Below are 20,114 nucleotides of genomic sequence, written 5' to 3' on the forward strand. Positions count from 1 at the left end.
TCTCCTACTTTTTAAAAAAGAAGCCCCACATTTTCATTCTGTAATGAACCCTGCAAGTTATATAGCTGACCCTGCTCAAGGCCTCATACGTGCACAGGTCTGTTGTGCAAAACAGAGACTGCTGTAAATGTCTACTCTGGGTGACAATGTCAGAAAAGGACACTGCTCTAGGGCTCAGCCTTCAAAGGGCAAGTGGCTGTAGCCACGGGGTGCACGCATGGTAAGAAGGCTTCCCCGGAGCTGCTCTGTGGTCATAACTGCTCTGCAGAGTTGCTTCTCAGGAGCAGAAGCTTCTAGCACTGGCCTCGGTCTTCACAGGCTCCCACCCTGCTCTGTCCATATGGGAGTCACTGTAGAATGAACCCAGAAACTAAAGCATAGCGTGTTGGAAAGCGGTGATGACCAAATGGCAATATTTTCTTTTCAAATAAATATACAATAAAATTACCAAACGTGGATGTGTCTATCTATTCAGTGTCTGTGCTGCTGAAGCGAGCACTGGGTGTATTTATTCAAAAAATATCCCTTGGAGATTTTGCCGATCCGGTCGCCCCTAGTTAGAAATAAAATAAAACAGAAAGGTCAGCTCTGGAGACTCAAAAGACTTGTAAAACCACAGGACCAGTGATTGGTATGTTTGATGTGGACAGGTGGGTTAGGGAGGACGGCAAAGGCCAGACACAGACCACTTTTGAAGATGGGATCGAGAGAGGAGTGAGTCATCTGTTCTCAAGGTGCAGGCTAACCAAACGGGGCATTCCTCGATTACCACTGGACAGTGTTGAGGATTTCACAAGCATCTGGGTACGGTTTAACTCACAATTGGGATGAAAGCAGGATTTACAGTTAAAGGGGATTAGAACTGTTTTTGCGATATAACCAGATATCAATCTGGCATAATTAGGAAGGGAGGAACAAGAAATAGCTTGATGATGTCACCTGGCCATCGTACATCAGTGCACATAGCAGAAGGGGCTGACTCCCGAGGACTGTCTGTGGCAAGTTGGAGAAAGAAAGAAACGGCTTCTTTGGCTAAATCACTTGCGTTTTTATTCTTTTCTAAACATGAGCGCTAAGATGAGCCACTCGAAGATTAAACACGATGCTGTCTTCACATCCCATTCAATTTCAACCTCCTCTTATTCACCAGCAGCCCATCCATCATGGACATGAGTGTGTCTGGCTTACTGTTCATCAGGCCCAGGCCAGCTGGAAACTGTTTGGGGTTTCTCACTCAAACCAGATTTCAACTCTGATTTTTCGAAGGTTAACAGGTTAGTACAGCGGTCTGTTGTGTCAACAAGGCCCTAGAAAAAATTAATCGTGAAAGCAATATCAAAAGGTCAAATGGGAGAAATTGAAAATGCTATCATAAAAAAATTACATAAGCCTTTTGTATGTGTTTCTGGGGCATTTAAATTCAAATGCAGAAGCATGACAAAGAAAATAAGATGATGTTGCTCAATGTGGTCGCCGCCAGGGGCAAGTGACATAAGACACTAGCAGGGGAGGGAAAAGAATTTCAACAGCTCATAATGGCCTAATGTTCTCTAAAGAGTCTAGTGAAACAGGAGAAATCCTAACAGAGGTAGGAAGGGAATGGAATCTCTGGTAACAAATTACTTCTTTAGTGTTAGGTGAAGTTAACGCAATCACCATCGGCTGCTATAGAACTTGCAAACGACCGTTACTTTAGCACTGAAGAATTTGAATCTCTGAACTTCCTTTAGAGTGTTAAGTGTGGTTAATGTTCCCTTCACATGGTGAATGGAAAAACGTGGGGATACAGAAGGTAAGAGCGGTGCTGGGACAATTTTGTTCTATTTGCTTCAAACTCCCCATCCTGCGCTGGCTGTTGGTAGCGCCAAGGAGGCTCAAAAAAGCCACGCATTGCATTATGGGTGCCTCAGCAAAGGAGAGAGCATGAAGGTAGGTCTACATGGTGAGTGTCTGTGTGTGTGCACAGGTGGGTGGGAGGAGTTATGTCTTAGACATAAAGACAAAGGTAATGTTTGTGTGATATGCTCGTATAGTTAAGCTTCCTTTTCCTGGAGAGAGACTTGGAACAGCCTCCTGAATAAAACAAGAAGATGGCTTAATAAGCCATGGGATTCTGGCCCAATGTTCTTTCCATCACTTCAAAGGTCCAAAGAAGAAAACAAAGAAATAAAACCTGAACCACAAAAGTAAACACCAGAAGATGAAAATCTGAACAAATCATCAAAATATAATATACGCTTAAACATAACGGTATGTAACTAATATAAGACATGTGAAAGGTTAAATCTTTAAAGTAACAACAGCAAGCTGGTTCCTTTCTCCGAATAGTTTCCTGGGATATCCCCTTTACCTAGTAGAAATTTACTGATAAGATAATTGAACTAGGGGTGCCTGTGTGGCTCAGTCAGTGAAGAGTCTGACTCCTGATTTCAGCTCAGGTCATGATCTCCCAGTTCATGAGTTCAAGCCCCACATCAATGCAGACACTGCTTGGGATTCTCTCTCCTCTCTCTCTGCCCCTCCCCTGTTCATACTCTCTCTCTCTTAAAAATAAACTAAATAAACATGTTTTAAAAAGATATTTGAACTAAATACCTGCTCAACAGAAAAACTAGTGGATAATTAGGTGTTGTACACATTTGAAATAGCTTTTATTAAACTTCCCTACTCAAGCACTTTTAAAAACAATTTTTTTACTTTTATTTATTTTTGAGAGCTAGAGAGACAGAGCACGAGTGGGGAGAGGCAGAGAGAGAGAGGGAGACACAGAATCCAAAGCAGGCTCCAGGCTCTGAGCTGTCAGCACAGAGCCTGATGCAGGGCTAGAACTCACGGACCACAAGATCATGACCTGAGCTGAAGTCTGGTGCTTAACCAACTGAACCGTCCAGGCACCCCTCTACTCAACTACTTTTAATGGTTCCCCATTTGTTGTGTAATCAGATATATAGGTACAAATTCATACGCTAAAATGCAAAGATTTTAAGTGTACAGTTCAGTGAGTTTGAGCAATGTATTTAGCTCAGTAACCAACACCTTAGTCAAGATACAGGATATTTCCATCAACCTAGAATGTTTTTAGTTGTCCATTCTGGCTGATTCTCCTCCCCTCCCCAAAACAACTATTATTCTAACTTTTATCCTCGTAGATTTTTTTTCTTCTCTTCTCTTCTTTTTTTTTTTTTTTTTTGCTTGATGTCAATGTCAATGGAATCACGATGGCATTATACGGGGTGGGTCTCTTCATTTCTGGCTTCTTTTGCTCAATGTAACATTTTTGACATTCACCCACGGTTGCCATCAGCATTCTTTAAAAGTTTTGAAGTGTCTACTTCAAAAACGTATAGTCAAGCTTCAGAAATGAATCAACTCTGTGCAGTGTGTTTACCTGGAGAACTTAAAAAAGACAAACAAACAAAACAGTACTCATGCCCAACTTCAGAGTTACTGATTTAATTGGTCTGGGGTAGGAGAAAAGTATTGATGTTTCTGAAAGCTCCCCAGCTGATGCCAGTGTTGAAAACCTCTGGATGAGCCTCAGAAATGTTGGAATTTCCTCTTGAGTTCACACAGATCTTCCCCTACCCTCTTTTCTATTTCAGAGGCATTGGTGGCCCTTCCCCTTTCCGTTTGTGCTCCTGACTTAACAATAGCTGCTATTTTATGACAGCTTACACCATGCTAATGACTTCTATATATTACCTCGTTTAGGTCTTAGAACAATCATGTTTTATCCCAGTTTGACATATGAACAAAATGCGATTTAAAGAGAGAATTTGCGCAGCTTGTAAAAGTAGGAGCCAGGAGTCAAACACGGCTATTGTCATACTTCCCCCCTGTGATCCTATCTCCCGTCCATTAATTATCTCTCTCCAATCTTTCCTTCCTTTGGCTTTTAATTTTTCCTCAGTCTATACGAATGCTTAGGTTATCTTTATCCTAAATAAGGAATAAATAGAGACTTCACCCTTAAACATGTCAGCCTTCAAACTACACCCTTATTTCTTTCTTCCTGTTTTACTCTTCTGCTCACTTCACAAACTAGCTGCAGCCTCTAGCACGTGACTGCAGTGGCTCTCTGGTCACCAGTGATTTCTTATCCCTCCATTCAATCTTTCAATCTCTCCCTCTGTTCTTTTTAAAAAAAAATTTTTTTAATGTTTATTTTTGACACACAGAGAGAGACAGAGCATGAGCGGGGGAGGGGCAGAGAGAGAGGGAGACACAGAATCTGAAACAGGCTCCAGGCTCTGAGCTGTCAGCACAGAGCCCGACACGGGGCTCAAACTCATGGACCGTGAGATCATGACCTGAGCAGAAGTCGGACGCTCAACCGACTGAGCCACCCAAGCGCCCCTCCCTATGTTCTTTTCATACGCTCAACTGATTGGACAGACGCCAGTGGGAAACTTCTTGGTGTCAACGTGTAACCGGAAACCTAAAGAACTTGGTATTAATTAAGGTCAAAAGAGGAATCAGATCCATGGTTATAGTAATAACTGCCCAAACAACAGGCAATTGTTATTGCTTGCTATGTATCTATGTAACATGCTGCTTAAGATCCAAAGAGGAGAACATAAGCTCCTCTCCCCTGAAATGGAGAAATCCGGTTGACCCAAGCAAGACTCAAGTTAGTAAAACTATTATAGTTAATAAAATTGTTAAACAATTTAAAAGTGAATAAATGCTGGATAAAATGGTATGGTTTACAAGTACAGCAAGTATCCAGAAAAGAAAAAAGTACTTCTGGGCAAAGAGACTCATAAAGTAGTTAGTATTTTATTAGGATGTATCACATCTCTAAGTCTTATATTGTCTTTCTGAGTCACAGAGTAGTTGGTAGGGTCAGAAAACTGGAAGGCAGGGACACTACACCAGTAGAGGCAAAGAGCTCAGTTCCTTGATGATGATGCCTTTCTTTCTCTGCTGGCTTTTTTTTTTTTTAAAGAGTATTTATTTTAAGAGAGAGAGAGAGAGAGCACAAGTGGGGAAGGGGCAGAGAGAGAGGGAGAGAGAGAATCCCAACCAGGCTCCATGCTGTCAAGGCAGAGCCCAATGCGAGGCTTGAACCCACAAAACTATGAGATCATGACCTGAGCTGAAATTGAGAGTTAGACACTTAAAATCAACTGAGCCATCCAGGTGCCCCTTCTCTGGCTTTTCTCTACTCCTTTTTTGTACCACATTTTCTTTGTCTATAATCTCCATTTCTCCCTGCTTCCATGGGTCACCATACTTCACATTAAAACTCCTCCTGAGCAGAGTGGCAATCCCATCCTTGTCTGTGGCCAGCAGCCGAACTGTACTAACTGCCTGGCTCTTTATCCTCCCAGAAGACCCTAACCATCTTCCAACTTTTACTGGGATTGAATCTAAAGAGACAATCTAGTCAGTCTCTTTCCCAAGAGTCTCAAATTTCTCAAATTTCCCAGAAAAACCTCTTTTTCAAAGAATCATCAAGATAACGTTCACATAGAAGCATAGCAAATGACTCACATTGGTGCAGCAACATCATACCTACTTTTCTAAGAAAGAAAGCTTTGAGCTTCCCCTAGGTTTTTCACAACTAAGACCCCTTTAATCTGGAACGGGCCATAGAGAATGTCTTGTCCAACCTCTGCTTTTCCTAGATGGAAACCTACGAAGGGAATGTCTTTTCTCAGCTAACGGAGTTGCTTTCCAAACACTAAAGTTTAGGCTTTAAATGTCTGGGCTTCTCTCCACTCTACCATAATGTCTTCTTCTTTGAAGAAATATTGCAGGAATCTGGAAGGCATCACAACAATTGAATTCGTTGGCGAGTAGAGCATAGATCAAAAACTTGCTTTATTTAATAAGTGCATTTTCACTGAGCAATCCATTTTAAAGGCATTAGAAAACAAGTTAATCATTTTCTTTTAAATCAAGACAATTAATCTCATGAGAATACTACTATCACACCAAGAGATATATCGTGGCTGAAATTACAAAAGTCTGACAAGGCTACAAATGGTGTTTCAAAACATAGGTTTGTTATTATTCAGGTATGGCGAGGTCAACAGATCAGGAGATGTTTGCCATTGAAAAGATAGTTTGTTATGTTCACAGATCCCAGGAGGAGGGAGTACCCTACACCATGGATGGGGACACACAGACATGTACTGGGATTGGCCAGGAGGCAGAAGGAAAGGAGGAACTTGATTATAGTTTCTGTGGGAAGGAACAGACAAGGCAGGGGAAGCAGACTTAGGACTGGCTAGTTTGAATAATTTCAGTGGGCTCTGGGGCACAGGCGCTGTCCCTATTTGTCTGGTGCCTGGCCTTAGGATGATTAGAACAGATGGATGGCGGTCCAGAGTGTGACAGTCTGATAAAGGAGGTGGTTGGGGATAGAAGCTCTGGATTGCTTGGTCTGCATTTGAAAGTACACCCTCTGGTGGGTTTACTATCTCTAGAAATTGGCTAACCCCGAGAAAGGCAGTCTCTCCCAGGTCAGCAAAGTCCCAAACGTCAAAGCATCCGAATATACACATACAAATGGTCAGCAATGATAACTTCAGCTATAGTTGAAACTATGATCTGGAAACATGATCATTTGACGTTTGGGTCAGGATAATCAGAGGAGAAAGAAATAGAATGGTTCTGCACAGTCACCAACCATTTGTCCCTTTCTCACTCAACTGAGTAAGAGCTAAGACTAGTACTAATATGTTATTCTTTCCCCCCTGCCAGCGTCCAACTCAGTAATTAATGGCTTTCCAGAGAATGCTACTTGAATCTGCCTTCTCTGCAAAGTTTCATGGAGCTTTTTGGAGCAGGAGGATTTAAGATGTCAGTGCGTCTTTAAAAAATTTTTTTTAAATGTTTATTTATTTTTGAGAGAGAGAGAGAGAGAGAGACAGAGACAGAGACAGAGAGTGAGCAGGGGAGGGGCAGAGAGAGAGGGAGACACAGAATCTGAAACGGGTTCCAGGCTCTGAGAGGTCAGCACAGAGCCTGACACGGGGCTCAAACCCACGAATCGTGAGATCATGACCTGAGCTGAGGTTGGATGCTTAAGCGACTGAGCCACCCAGGTGCCCCCAAATTGGAGAATTTCTGAGTATCCAGATTATCCTGGAGATTACCCCATCCTCTGCTTCAAAGGCCCAATTGCAGCACATTGCAGGTGGCACCTGTGTTGCTCAAATAGCTGTGAAAGTAAGTGCTGGAATCCTGTTCTATCGAGTGTTCATTTAAAAGAAGAAAGTGCATTTCTGAATCTGGGCAGGAGACCAATTTTAAATGGAAGTTGAATTTTACCCTATAGGTCTTTGACTTGTGTTGCTAGAAGACCTAAATCTGAAGTTTAAACATAGTCTAAATTAGTGACATCATTCGCTAATGCAAGCTTGTTTTAAAGATATAAAAATTGTATCATTCTTTCTATTCAGAGAATGATTAAGGTCTATATTGGTTAGTATTTTTTTTCCTGCAAATGACTACTTCATAGGTGAGAATTTTGAATTGTAGTAAGAAGTTATATTTACAAGTAAACATGAAAAAATAAGATAGTTAGCTCATAATAATCATCTTGTTGATAGAGCCAATATTGAGTGTCAGATTATAACACATTGTTTTCTGATAAAGTGATGGCTTCAATCAAGTGGCCAGTCACGCGTAGCACAGAGAGGTAAGAACAGAGGCATTGGCCTCACAGAGACCTTCCTGGCATTCACCTCCGTCTTGTCTCTTGAAGCTCTAGAATTCTCAGTGTCCTCCTGTGTAAAGGGAGGCCATAGGACTCGATGTTCAAATCAAAGTTTTAAAAAATTGTGGTAACATACATAGAACGTAAAATTTTACTATCCCAACTATCTTTAGTGTACCTTCAGCGGCATTCGGTATATTCATACTGTTATGCAAATCATCATCCGTCACCAGGACTCTTCGGCTTGTAAAATTGAAACTCTGTATCCACGAAACACACACCCCATTCCTCTCACTCCCAACCCTGGGGCAACTGCCATTCTACTTTCTATCAACGAGAATTTGACTACTCTAAGTATCTCATACAAGCAGAACCATAACTGACTTTTCACTTACCATCGCGTCCTCAAGGTTCATCCATGTTGTAGCACGTGTCAGAAGCTCCTTCCTTTCTAAAGCTGAATAATACTCCATTACCTGTATATACCACATTCGGGTGGCTGCCACATTGTGGTTATTGTGAATGATGTTGCTATGAACACAGGCGTAGAAATATCTCTTTGGATCTCTACTTTCAATTCTTTTGGGTGTTTACCCAGAAGGAGAATGGCTGGATCACATGGTAATCTATTTTTAATTTTGGGGGGAACGATTACACCCTTTTTTTACAGTGGCTGCATCATTTTACATTTCTAGAACTGGGTATCTTAAAATGTCTTTTGCACATTTATGATTCAAGGACCTAACGCTTGTCCTTAAATCATTTCTTTCAGCCATTTCCTCTTCACCTGGAAATCCTGCTCATCACGGAAAAATGGTCAAAAGTCTTTTAACTCCAGGAAGCTTTTTCTGACCTCTCTTTCCCTTACACTTGGATCAGGCACCTTATAGCACCCTAATTTACCAGTGTCAACACAAATCACTTTTCAAATCAATAGTTTATTTTTTTCCAGGACATGAGTTCCTAAAAGGCAGAGATCATGCCTTATTCCTCCTTATCTCCTCAGTGCCTGATACAGAATAATCAAGCAGCAAATGTCTGCTGAATGAATGTGGGTGGATTTGCACAAAATAGGGTCAAATACTTCCAAATGAGGGATCGAGGAAGTGATTAAAAACAGTAACTCCGGAGAATACTTTTTCTCCTAATGCAGAGTATTTCCCTGGAAAGGCTGGGACTCAAATAATAATAATGAGAAGCATAAAATTTAAAGACCTCTTAATAGTGCTGTCCAACCATCACCTAGGGGGGAATCTTCTCACTTGGGTTCTGGAAAGCCTGGTTCGGCATTCTTGCTGTCGCAGGCCTGCGAGCCGGAGGATGAACTGGTGGTTTTACTGCCCACCAAGACAGAAGTGCAACCAGGGATTCTAGGCTCATCCACAGCAGAACGTGGAGGGGACTTTCTCTGCTCATCTCTGTTAGACAATACAGAAAACTCGTCTCTAATGCTGGAAGGGACCTTAGAGTCCCATGATTCAGAGCCCTGTTATCTTGGATGGTGTAGCTGAGCTTCAGGGAAAGGAAGAGGCTGTTCGCAAGTCCTATGGCAAGAGGGCTTCACCCTAGATCCGGAGATCCAGACAAATGCTCTTCGCACACCGTTACAAACTATTTTTAAACGACTTTGCAGAGCGGTGGAGGACAGGCCTGTAGCTGGATACAGTGAAAAGACACTTCAGTGGAAGTCTTCAATTTAGAGGGTCAGACTGAAGTTGCTTCCATTCCAAGCTAGATGAAAGGCCCTGAACCGTGGGCAAGCAGGTGATAGTTCTGGAGCCAGACAACAGGACCTCAACCCTCCTGGGGCAAGAGGCCACCTCTGCAAATACTCCCTTTGTGCAGTCTTGGGTCCAGCCGGCAAGGAGGATGTCCAGAGATCCCTGGGAGTGTAAGCGGCTATTCTGGGTAGGCCTCCAAAGTGGGCGAGGGAGGACGCTGTCTGCTGTCTGACGGGGCGGGACCCTGAGCACGCACCTGCGCACCTGCTCGGGCCTGGGAAGGGGGAGGGCTGGGAGGGGCAGGGGCGGTGCACCGGCCTCTGCTCCTAGTGTCCCGCCACCAGGGCGCGCAGCCGCGCTCCGAGGGCCACGCGGGGCGCACGGCGGCCGCGGCCGCATACCCGGTGCCAGGTGAGCGGAGACCCGATCCGGGAGCAGCCCGAGGGCTGGAGGGAGCCGGGTGCGGGGGTCCGGGAGGGACGCGGGGCGCCCTGAGCCTGGGGAACAGAGCCCCGGCAAGTCCCTGTGACAGGACAGGGGCGGACAGAGCGGGGTCCCTGACTTCTCTCAGCAGCAGCAGGCGTACCCCGCACCCTGGCAGCGAAGACGAAAGCCTAAGATGGCCAGAGGTTTATCTCAGGGGAGCCTGAATAGGTTCCGGACTGTCAATCCCATCTTGTGCCTTTTTCACGACCAGGCGACCAAGCGTAGGTGTCTATGGGGGGTATTTTGGGGGCAGAGAGTTCATCTCTGACACTGTTTGATTTCGCTTTCTGGGTGCGTTCTCGGCCCCTTACTGCCTCTTCCCGGGGTCAGCAAAGTCCAAAGACGTTGCCCCACAGCCTCCCCAAGTAAAGGAACAAAACCTTACCCTCTCCCCAAAATGCCTTTCTTTACCATCTTATGTTTTGTTGTTGTTGTTGTTGTTGTTGTTGCTATGGATTTAATGAACAAGTTTGCTACTGTCTCTAAATGTCCAAACTGTATGTAAAATTTCTGTGTGCCCATATTTGCACATTTCCCAGGAGAGATACCCATAGATTGTATTTGAAGATCAAATAGCTAAAATCCTAGCTTTGAGCCCCATCGACTGGGCCAGTGCTAACAGTCTTTAGCAACAGAGTTGCAGATTCTTTTTTTTTTTTTTTTAAGTTTATTTATTTTGAGAGAGAGAGAGAGAGAGAGAGAGAGAGAGAGAGAGAGAATGAACAGGGGAGGGACAGAGAGAGAGGGAGAGAGAATCTGAAGCAGGCTCTTCACTGTCAGCTCAAAGCACGACGTGGGGCTCTAACTCATAAACCTGAAATCAAGAGCCCTACCCTTAATGGACTGAGCCACCCAGGCGCCCCCCCCCAGTTGCAGATTCTTTCTTTTTTTAAATTTTTTAACGTTTATTTATTATTGAGAGACAGAGAAAGACAGAGCATGAGCATGGGAGGGGCAGAGAGAGGGGGAGACACAGAATCGGAAGCAGGCTCCAGGCTCTGAGCTGTCAGCACAGAGCCCGATGCAGGGCTCGAACCCACAAACTGTAAGATCATGACGTGAGCTGAAGTTGGATGCTTAACCGACTGAGCCAGCCAGGTGCCATGAGTTGCAGATTCTTAACTGAAAGCTGCAATTGAGGGAAAGGTTGGGGAGAAGGAATCCTTCAAACTCAGGAAGGACAGCATTCATGCATCTCTCAAATTTGCCTGGATGAAGAACTGGTCTGTTTTCAACTAGTACCAAGTCAAATTAGTTTACAGATATGTAGAGGAAGAAAGGAAGATGAATCTTTGTGAGTAAAATGTCTACCCATGGTTCCTCTTGGTACAACCCCAGCCGTAGTTTCCAAGGACTCTGAAGGAATGTGAGAGGCACAGGGTTACAAGTTTATGCCTCCCTGGTCCACTGGCAGCTTGAGAAGAGGAAAGAATGAATGTTAACTCAGCTTTGGAACAGCACCGGAAAAACCCAGGGTGTGTGCGGAGGGAAGGGAACTCTAACGGGGTGGGGTGGGATATTGTTGGATTAAGAGTTTACTACAAAATTAACAGATACCCTAGAAAAATCACATTTCATCATGAATCCTACTTGTTTCCCCCCTCCCCCCACCCCCCGGCAGCCAAGAGGGTGCCATGGACATAAAATAGTTTATGCTGCCACTTTTTTGGTCCTGTCTTCCATATCAGAAGCTTGGAATCCCTGTCTATGAAGTTCATTGGCAAATTGACATTTAGGATAGCGGTTCTCAAACTGCTTGTTTCCAAAACACTGATAGCCTGCAGCTAGCCTCAAAGAATCACAATCTCTTCCCAATTTCCGAGAAAAAAAAATGAGCCAAAATGATGTGATTTTTTTCCTTTGTAAAAATATCCCCAAATCTTTGGTATTTGCTTTTATTTGTGTGTTATCTAGTTTAGTTCAAACATATGCATCTGTTTATGTTGAAACTTAATAGATCATTATTTCTAGTTTGTAAAGAGTCTGTTAGTTCTAGGTGGTCTATAACCTCCCTTTGATTGAGGTCCGCTGTTGGAGCAAAATGTAGGGAGCATATCATATCATTCTTGAGTGTCCCCTGAATGTCAATGAGTCCTTTGTGGACATCTGGCTCTTGGGATAGTAGCAGTGAATTGCACGAGATTGTGGGACGACTGAGGAAAGAAACCTGACCTCACATCCCTGACCAGTTTTGTTGTTCTAAACCTGACACATATTTTGTAAACTCAAACCATTCTTTTGCTGAGGTTTGTGGAAGAGGGGTTAAACTTCTTGGCCAACCCCTCCTCCCTTCCACTTGGTCTGTCAGTCTTCATTAAATCCCCAGTTGAACTGTTGTTTTTCAAAACAATAAGGTGGTTGTTTCTACCTACAACCTGTCTTCTCCTGATATGATTATTGTTTAAAATGGCCCCATGACATGGCCAGGGGTTCATTTGGCAATGACAGAAATTATAATTTTGCTTCTTACTGTATTTATTTTGTTTAAAATTTTTTTAATGTTTATTTATTTTTGAGACAGAGAGAGACAGAGCATGAACAGAGGAGGGTCAGAGAGAGAGGGAGACACAGAATCCAAAGCAGGCTCCAGGCTCTGAGCTGTCAGCACAGAGCCTGACGCGGGGCTCGAACTCACAGACCGCGAGATCATGACCTGGGCCGAAGTCGGACGCTCAACCCACTGAGCCACCCAGGAGCCCCACTTCTTACTTTAAAAGTGGTTAAAGAAGCAAACTTAAAACAAACAAACAAAAAAAAGTTGCCATTTCATTAACCCTTCAGCCCCAGATAAAATTTTGCTGAAATTACTCATTGTTCTTTTCTTCAGCAAATATGTATTGAGAACCTTCGCTGTGTTGGCCCTTAGGGTATGAGGTGATTCCGTGTTTCTGGTTTCAGGGAGTTGACAGACAAGCAGTGTGGACCTGACTAAGGACTTGCTAAGAACTGGCTTCTGGAAGTGCTGCCTCAGGGACTCTTTGACCGTGACCATTTTCTTTCAGGTATAAATTATTGCTCCCATCTGGGCATGAACCCATTTAAAGAGTCTGGCCAAGGAAAAAGCTGTCTGCTGTAGTTTCCTGGCCTCAGAGAACCCTTGCTGGTCAGCAGTACCTGAATTGGATCACCTTCACTGCTGTGTAGGTAATAGTTCTAGGAATAGCGTGTCCAGCGAGAGTAAATTAACTTGACAAGGAAGGAAACATTTGCTCTCCATCTGTGATACACGGTCCCAGGGAGCACTGGCGTCTCCCCTGGAGGATCCTAACAGCTGCCCAGTGGCATGCTTCACATCCCGAGGCTAGTCTTTCCCCAATTCATATGGAATAGAAGTCATAAATGTTTAAGGCCATCCTGATCTGCACCCTAAGTGAGATCCGGGAGAGTATATTCAAGGCCAATGAACTGGGGAGGAGTCTACTAGTTTTGATTAGTTAAGTTGGGCCAGTCTGAAATCTACCTCTTTCCTGCACTGGGGGAAAGCTTGATAGTGTAGATTTTAGTATCAGATAATAGTAATAGTGATGGCAGACGATGATATAGCACGTATATCTTTCAAAACACATACATAAAGTATGTTTCAAAATATACTTAACTCATTTAACCTCTCTCAACCCAAAGAGGTGGGTGCCGTTATTGTTGACAGGTTAGCCCTGGATCACACAATTTAGGATGTTTGATATACTTAGCCCATCTGGGATAAAGTCTAATTCAACCTTGTTATTTTAGAGCATTTATTTGCCTCTTGCCTACTCACTGTGAGAGGCATCCCAGCTCTGCAGACTGACTGCCCTAGTCCTCATCTTATGGCTCACTACTAACTAGCAGTGTGACCTTGAGCAACTCATTGTCTTCTTGGTGCCTCAGTTTCCTCGATAAAATGGGCATGATCACAGAATTACCTTGCCAGACTGCTGGGAGGATAAAATGAATGTATACTAGAGTATACATTGTATACATTTGTACCCAGGACGCGCTATTATTTTTATTATCAGCTATTATTTTCTTTCCAGCTTCATCTCCCACTGGTCCTTAATATAGCAGCCATGCTGAGCAGAGCTCCCTTGAATATCTCCCTCTGTCATATCTCAGTGCTTTTGCACATGCTATTCCTTTTGCCTAGAATGCCTTTCCCTTCCTCTCGCTACTTTCCGCTTAAATGTTCCTTCCTAATGACCTTGCTTCGTGCCCTCCCCTGTTCTCCAGGCAACTGTTCCCTTCCGTCTCATGCCATTCATCTATCAAAGGACTTAGTGATTAACAACTACCCAACATTTATTGAGCACTTATTATGTGCCCAGTAGTGTTCCAAGTGTTTTTCCTGCCTTTTTAAAAAAAATATATTGACAGCTCCATGTGGTAGGGTTACATTTCGTCAAAATTATGTCCATGTCTATCTCCCCCAGTAGACTGTGATAGTGGCTTGTACATCTGTGTGTGTTATTCACTTTGTATCTCTAGGAGCTGGCAGAGTGCCTAATTAATACACAGTGGGCACTCCGTAAATGTGTAAGTGGATACATTTTACCAACATCTATTTACATCTGAATAATAAGCTAATTGTAAGTGATTCTTCTTTTAAATAATCTTCATGCTTTTCTCATTGCAGAAATTCACTGTCAAAATTTTAGAAAACCCTGATAAGTAAGAAGAAGGAAATTAAAACGCCACTGCTCCCAGCCCTGGAGAGCTTGTGCAATGTGCTTAGGGACACACAAGTGTTCTCAATAGCCAAACTGAGAATCAAGGTCAGGCAGGCTGGCGACAGAGCGCAAAGCTTTAACGCTGCATGAATCTGCTCTTCCTTCTCCCCTGGCAAACACACACGCACACACCCTCCCGTGAACAAATTATATTAGCTATTAAAATAGGTTGGAAGAGCCGACATTGGAAAATGAAATCTACCGTATGTATGATGGCGCAAGATGTGAAATCTACATTTAAAAAATGGGCAGTATTCTGTCTTTTCATGCCTTCACACTTCCTGTTCCATCACGTACGTGGGGGAATCTGGACTGGGAAGCAGCATAGTGAGGGAAGCTAGAATCGAGGATGGCCTCTAAATCAGAGAGACACAGGTTGGAGCCCTGGCTGTGCCACCAGGTGCCTTCCAGGGACGTGTTGCAAAACCTCCCTCAGTCTTTATTTCTCCTGTAAAATAGAGATAATAAGAAACACTTCACAGCGTCTTGTGAAGTTTAGAGGTTACATGATGGTGAAGTGCCTGGCGCTTGATTAATGGTAGGTCTTGTTAAGTCTCTAATGGTGACATTCTGTGGCTTCCCCAAACAGCAACCTTGCCAACTTGATGTCCACTGCGGCTACGTGTATTTGTTTATTTGCAATCCTTCGTTTTCATTCTGGTGGTAACTTAACTTTCATATTATTATTAGATGCCTTGCCTCACAATCGTTTTCTTAGAAATTCAATCTCTTCTCCACAGGGTCTCTTTGAGATTAAAGAGAAAGAAGTGGCACATTTAGGATCTGAGAGCAATTTTCATTTAAAAGAAGATCATTGTTTTCATTACCCTATCATTAATGTTTTCTATTTTCCTTTATCAGGGAGTTAGTTTGAAGTGATTTGTGTTGCCAAACCGAACGCTTGTTTTCCTGCAAGATGAAAGGAGACAGCCATGAATGAGCCACTGGACAGTTTTGCAAATGCTTCTTCTGACTTCCCCGATTTTGCAGCACCTTTTGGAAATTGCACTGATGAAAAAATCCCACTCAAGAGGCACTACCTCCCTGTAACATATAGCATCATCTTCCTGGTGGGCTTTCCAGGGAACGCAGTAGCAATTTCCACTTACATTTTCAAAATGCGGCCGTGGAAAGGCAGCACCATCATTATGCTGAACCTGGCCTGCACAGACCTGCTGTATCTAACCAGCTTCCCTTTCCTGATTCACTACTATGCCAGCGGCGAAAACTGGATCTTCGGGGATTTCATGTGCAAGTTCATCCGCTTCGGCTTCCATTTCAACCTGTACAGCAGCATCCTCTTCCTCACCTGTTACAGCATCTTCCGGTACTTCGTGATCATTCACCCCATGAGCTGCTTTTCCTTTCACAAGACTCGATGGGCCGTGGTGGCCTGTGCTGTGGTGTGGATCATTTCACTGGTGGCCGTCATTCCCATGACCTTCCTGATCACATCAACCACCAGGCCCAATAGATCAGCCTGCCTTGACCTTACCAGTTCGGATGACCTCGCCGCTATCAAATGGTACAATCTAGTTTTGACTGCAACTACTTTCTGCCTTCCCCTGGTGATAGTGACACTGTGCTATACAATGATTATCTGCACCCTAACCCAAGGACCTCAGAATCACAGCTGCCTTAAGCAGAAAGCTAGAAGGCTAACCATTCTGCTACTCCTCGTGTTTTACATATGTTTTTTACCCTTCCACATCTTGAGGGTCATTCGGATCGAATCTCGACTGCTTTCAATCAGCTGCCCCATCGAGAATCAGATCCATGAAGCGTACATCGTTTCTAGGCCGTTAGCCGCCCTGAACACCTTCGGTAACCTGTTACTGTATGTGGTGGTCAGTGACAACTTCCAGCAGGCCCTCTGCTCGATGGTGAGATGCAAAGCCAGTGGGGACCTGGAACAAGCAAAAAAAATCAGTTACTCAAACAACCCTTGACATACTTCATTTAGTCAACCAAGAAGAAAAGCCTGCTGACATTTTAACTTCTAAGTCCAGAACGGCTCCCTCAGTGGCTCTCAGGAAATATTGTATGTTCAGCTAATCACGTGCTAAAGCCAGGACGGGGCTACCGGGAGTTCTTGGTAACCCATTAATTGAGATCTTCCCTAGGGTAGAGGTAAGAATGGGATACGTGCATATCAGCAGAAGATTCACATGTAGAATCCAAACTATTACAAATCAGGGACATCTTGCAAAACATCTAGTCTTGGGGCACCTGCATGGCTCAGTTGGTTAAGCCTCCAAATCTTGATTTCGATTCAGGTCATGATCTCAAAGTTCATGAGTTCGAGCCCCTCACTGGGGCCTGCACTGGCACTGAGGAGCCTGCTTGGGGTTCTCTCTCACCCTTTCTCTGTCTGTCCTCCTCAGCTCTCACTTTCTCTCTCTCTCCTCTCTCTCAAAGCAAAAAAATAGATAAACTTAAAAAAAAGAAAAACATCTATTCTCACCAATAAAATACACAGTTATATATGTATGTGTGTATATATACATACATATATATATATATGTATGTATATATACATATATTTATTCACACACTTGCCCTAGATCTTTCAGGAAGTTAGTGCCAAGATTGGAGAAAACCAAGCTACTCACTCATGGTTTCATGCCCCCTTCATACTGGGGCCTGTTTGTGTTGAACCCCCAGACTATCCAAGGCATTATTTATCTCTTTTTCAGTATTCTGTTTTCATTTCATAGCTTTAAAACTTACTCTTTCAAACTTTGCTTTGAGGCCATTAAACTGCGTTTCTCACAAGGCTTTAGTCAAGTAGATTCAAGGCGGTCAGTACAATTCACCTGAGACACCCCAAAGATGTCAGTGGAAATAGCAACATATGTGGGTCATTATGTCTGTATTGTTGTAGGTCATTTTAAAAGTTGCTGCTGAGTTTATAAAAATGACCAACTAATACTAGTTATTATCACCACATCCTGGGGAAGGAGGAGCCACTTCTTGGGGAAACAGAAGTCCTTTTAAATACCTTGTATATAGGGGAGCCTGGGTGGCTCAATCGGTTGGGTGTCCGACTTCGGCTCAGGTCATGGTCTCACCGCTCGTGGGTTCGAGCCCCGCGTCAGGCTCTGTGCTGACCACTTGGAGCCTGGAACCTGCTTCGGATTCTGTGTCTCCCCCTCTCTCTGCCCCTCCCATGCTCATGCTCTGTCTCTCTCTGTCTCTCAATAATGAATAAATGTTAAATTTTTTTTTTAAATATCGTGTATATATTGGGTGTTAAGTAAAATCTAACGTCGTCATGATTTCTGTGGAAAACGATTCTCAGAAACACCGATTCCCTTTAGATAACTTTCTCTTTTGTGACTCTCTTGAAAATATGTTATCTATTTATTTTAACAGCTAAAGCTATTTTTGATTTATGTGTGTGCCTAATTATCACAATATAAGTTGAAATAGTTTGAGAAAAATGCTCAGTCTGGACATTTAAAACCTTAGTAAATGTGTCGATACAATTAATAAACTAATTTATAAATTTTTTATGTTTGCTTTTGAGAGAGAGACAGAGTGTGAGCAGGGGAGGGGCAGAGAGAGAGAGGGAGACACAGAATCTGAAGCAGGCTCCAGGTTCCGAGCTGTCAGCACAGAGCCTGATGCAGGGCTCGAACTCACAAACCGCGAGATTGTGACCTGAGCCAAAGTCGGATGCTTATGAAACTGAGCCACCCAAGTGCCCCAATAAACTGATTTAAAAACACTGGATAAATACTGAATAAGCTGGTAGTGTTTTTCTGTGAAAGTGCAGCTTTACCACCATTATATATATTTACATGAAGCTTACGTTCTCCATGTGTAGAGAGCAAAACTGTTTGTGACTTTCAGGTTCTTCTAGAACATTACATCTGACTTAGACCTAAGTAAAGATGTGCGCCGGGAGCCTCTGCCAGGCTTGCAGGGGTAAGAAAGAGGCAGGCCGATGGCTCCGCACATGGATGTTTCTGGATGATGGCACTGTCTCCACCACCCACCTTCTGAGCCATCGTCTCCAGGGCCTTTCCAGAGCATAAGGAATGAGCTGTTTGACTGGAGGGCTTGACTTCCTCATGCACGTTGGCTGCACAGCATGAAACAGCATTCAGAGGCCCGTTGGGAACCTGAAGGCCGGGTAGCTCTCCTTCCCATCTCCCCAGTGTCCCGCCCTCACCAAAGTGTGGACAGGTCAGCCTCTGTACCACAGCTGTTGTTATTCTAGCCCGGGACGCAAACCCCTTTCTGTCTCTATTCTTTCTTATTTCAAAGATTTTACCCACCAGAAAAAAAGCCACCCGAATCTCCTTTATGTGTGTCTCAACTGTCTCTGTAGAATCTTTTTTATCCTTTTCCTTCTTCCCACAAATGTACAGAACAGTAAATCATTTCTCTTTCTGATTTCAATTCTTCCACTGTGTCTTTGGTCCTTACTCTGCTGTCTTAGGGATTTTACTCTGCCACTGAATCCCATTTTCTCAAATTTTTAACATTTCTATTACCTTGGATAACCGACCTTAGTTTGGGAACATGCATAATATTCCTTTATCCTCAAAATACCTTTGCTCACTCAGCTGTGTTATTCTTTTATTGGCCCTGCTCCCTGCAGGTATGGGTCAGGTGCAGATGACAGTCTGTCCTCCAGGGTTCTGCTGATAGAATATAATCGCAAAGATCCGAGCTAAATTAGACTCAAAGGGTCAGTCTTATTTTCCAAAGTAAAGAGTTCTGGGCTAATTGTGTTTGGAACTGAGGCCAAAAGAAGAGATTGATGATACTCCCAAGACTAGAATAGGACCCGAATGACCTTGTCTCATAGTTGTAGGCCAAGAAAGTACGGGGACAAAAGAGCAGAGCTCTGACTGTCTGCCAGAGAGGGAGCTGCTGGGTCTTCTCACCATATGAGGAATCTAAGTTCAAGTCAGGCCCAATGCGCTTGAGTGCAGGGAATCTAGAAAAAACTGTTCCAAACTTTAGCGACGCGGTAACCCCTCCACTTTGTTTTTAACTGTCGATCATAGAATTTTTTTAAAAATGTTTTCTTTTTAATTTTCATTTTAGAGAGAGAGAGTGTGAGCGGGGGAAAGGGACAGAGGGAGAGAGAGTGCGCAAGAGAGAATCTCAAGCAGACTCCATGCTCAGCATGGATCTTGACATGGGGCTCAACCCCCCGACCCTGGGATCATGACCTGAGCCGAAATCAAGATTCAGACGCTCAACCGACTGAACCACCCAGGAGCCCCTATCATGTCAAAGAAGTAGAAAAAGTAACAAAATGACCTCCCATATCCATGACTGAATGTCACCAGTAACCAACATCCTGCCATTCTTGTTTCATCCATTCCCCCCACCCTTTTGTTTTTTTGCTAGAATATTTAAAAGCAAATCCTAGGAAACATAGTAGTTTCACCTATAAATGCTTCAACGTTGATCTCTTTCAAAAAGCAGAAAAACAAACAAAATAAAAAATTATTTCTTAATATTATCTAATATCCAATCCTTATTTTCCTTCCCTTGGCTACCCCAAACATGTCT

At 43.5% G+C, this 20,114-nt stretch overlaps 1 protein-coding gene across 1 annotated transcript; it reads left to right on the forward strand.

Annotated features, from left to right (window-relative positions):
- Positions 1–14,818: 14,818 nt before the first annotated feature.
- Positions 14,819–16,643, forward strand: OXGR1 (oxoglutarate receptor 1). Its single transcript, XM_060634036.3, has one exon. The coding sequence runs from the start codon at positions 15,512–15,514 to the stop codon at positions 16,526–16,528; it is 1,017 nt and encodes a 338-aa protein (XP_060490019.2). The 5' UTR covers positions 14,819–15,511; the 3' UTR covers positions 16,529–16,643.
- Positions 16,644–20,114: the final 3,471 nt, after the last annotated feature.

This window comes from Panthera onca, chromosome A1 (genome assembly GCF_046562875.1).
Source record: "Panthera onca isolate mPanOnc1 chromosome A1, mPanOnc1 haplotype 2, whole genome shotgun sequence".
NCBI classification, from domain to species: Eukaryota; Metazoa; Chordata; class Mammalia; order Carnivora; family Felidae; genus Panthera; species Panthera onca.

Excerpts from the sequence above, each read along its gene's own strand:
- OXGR1 (XM_060634036.3), top strand. The coding sequence starts at position 15,512 with ATGAATGAGCCACTGGACAGTTTTGCAAATGCTTCTTCTGACTTCCCC.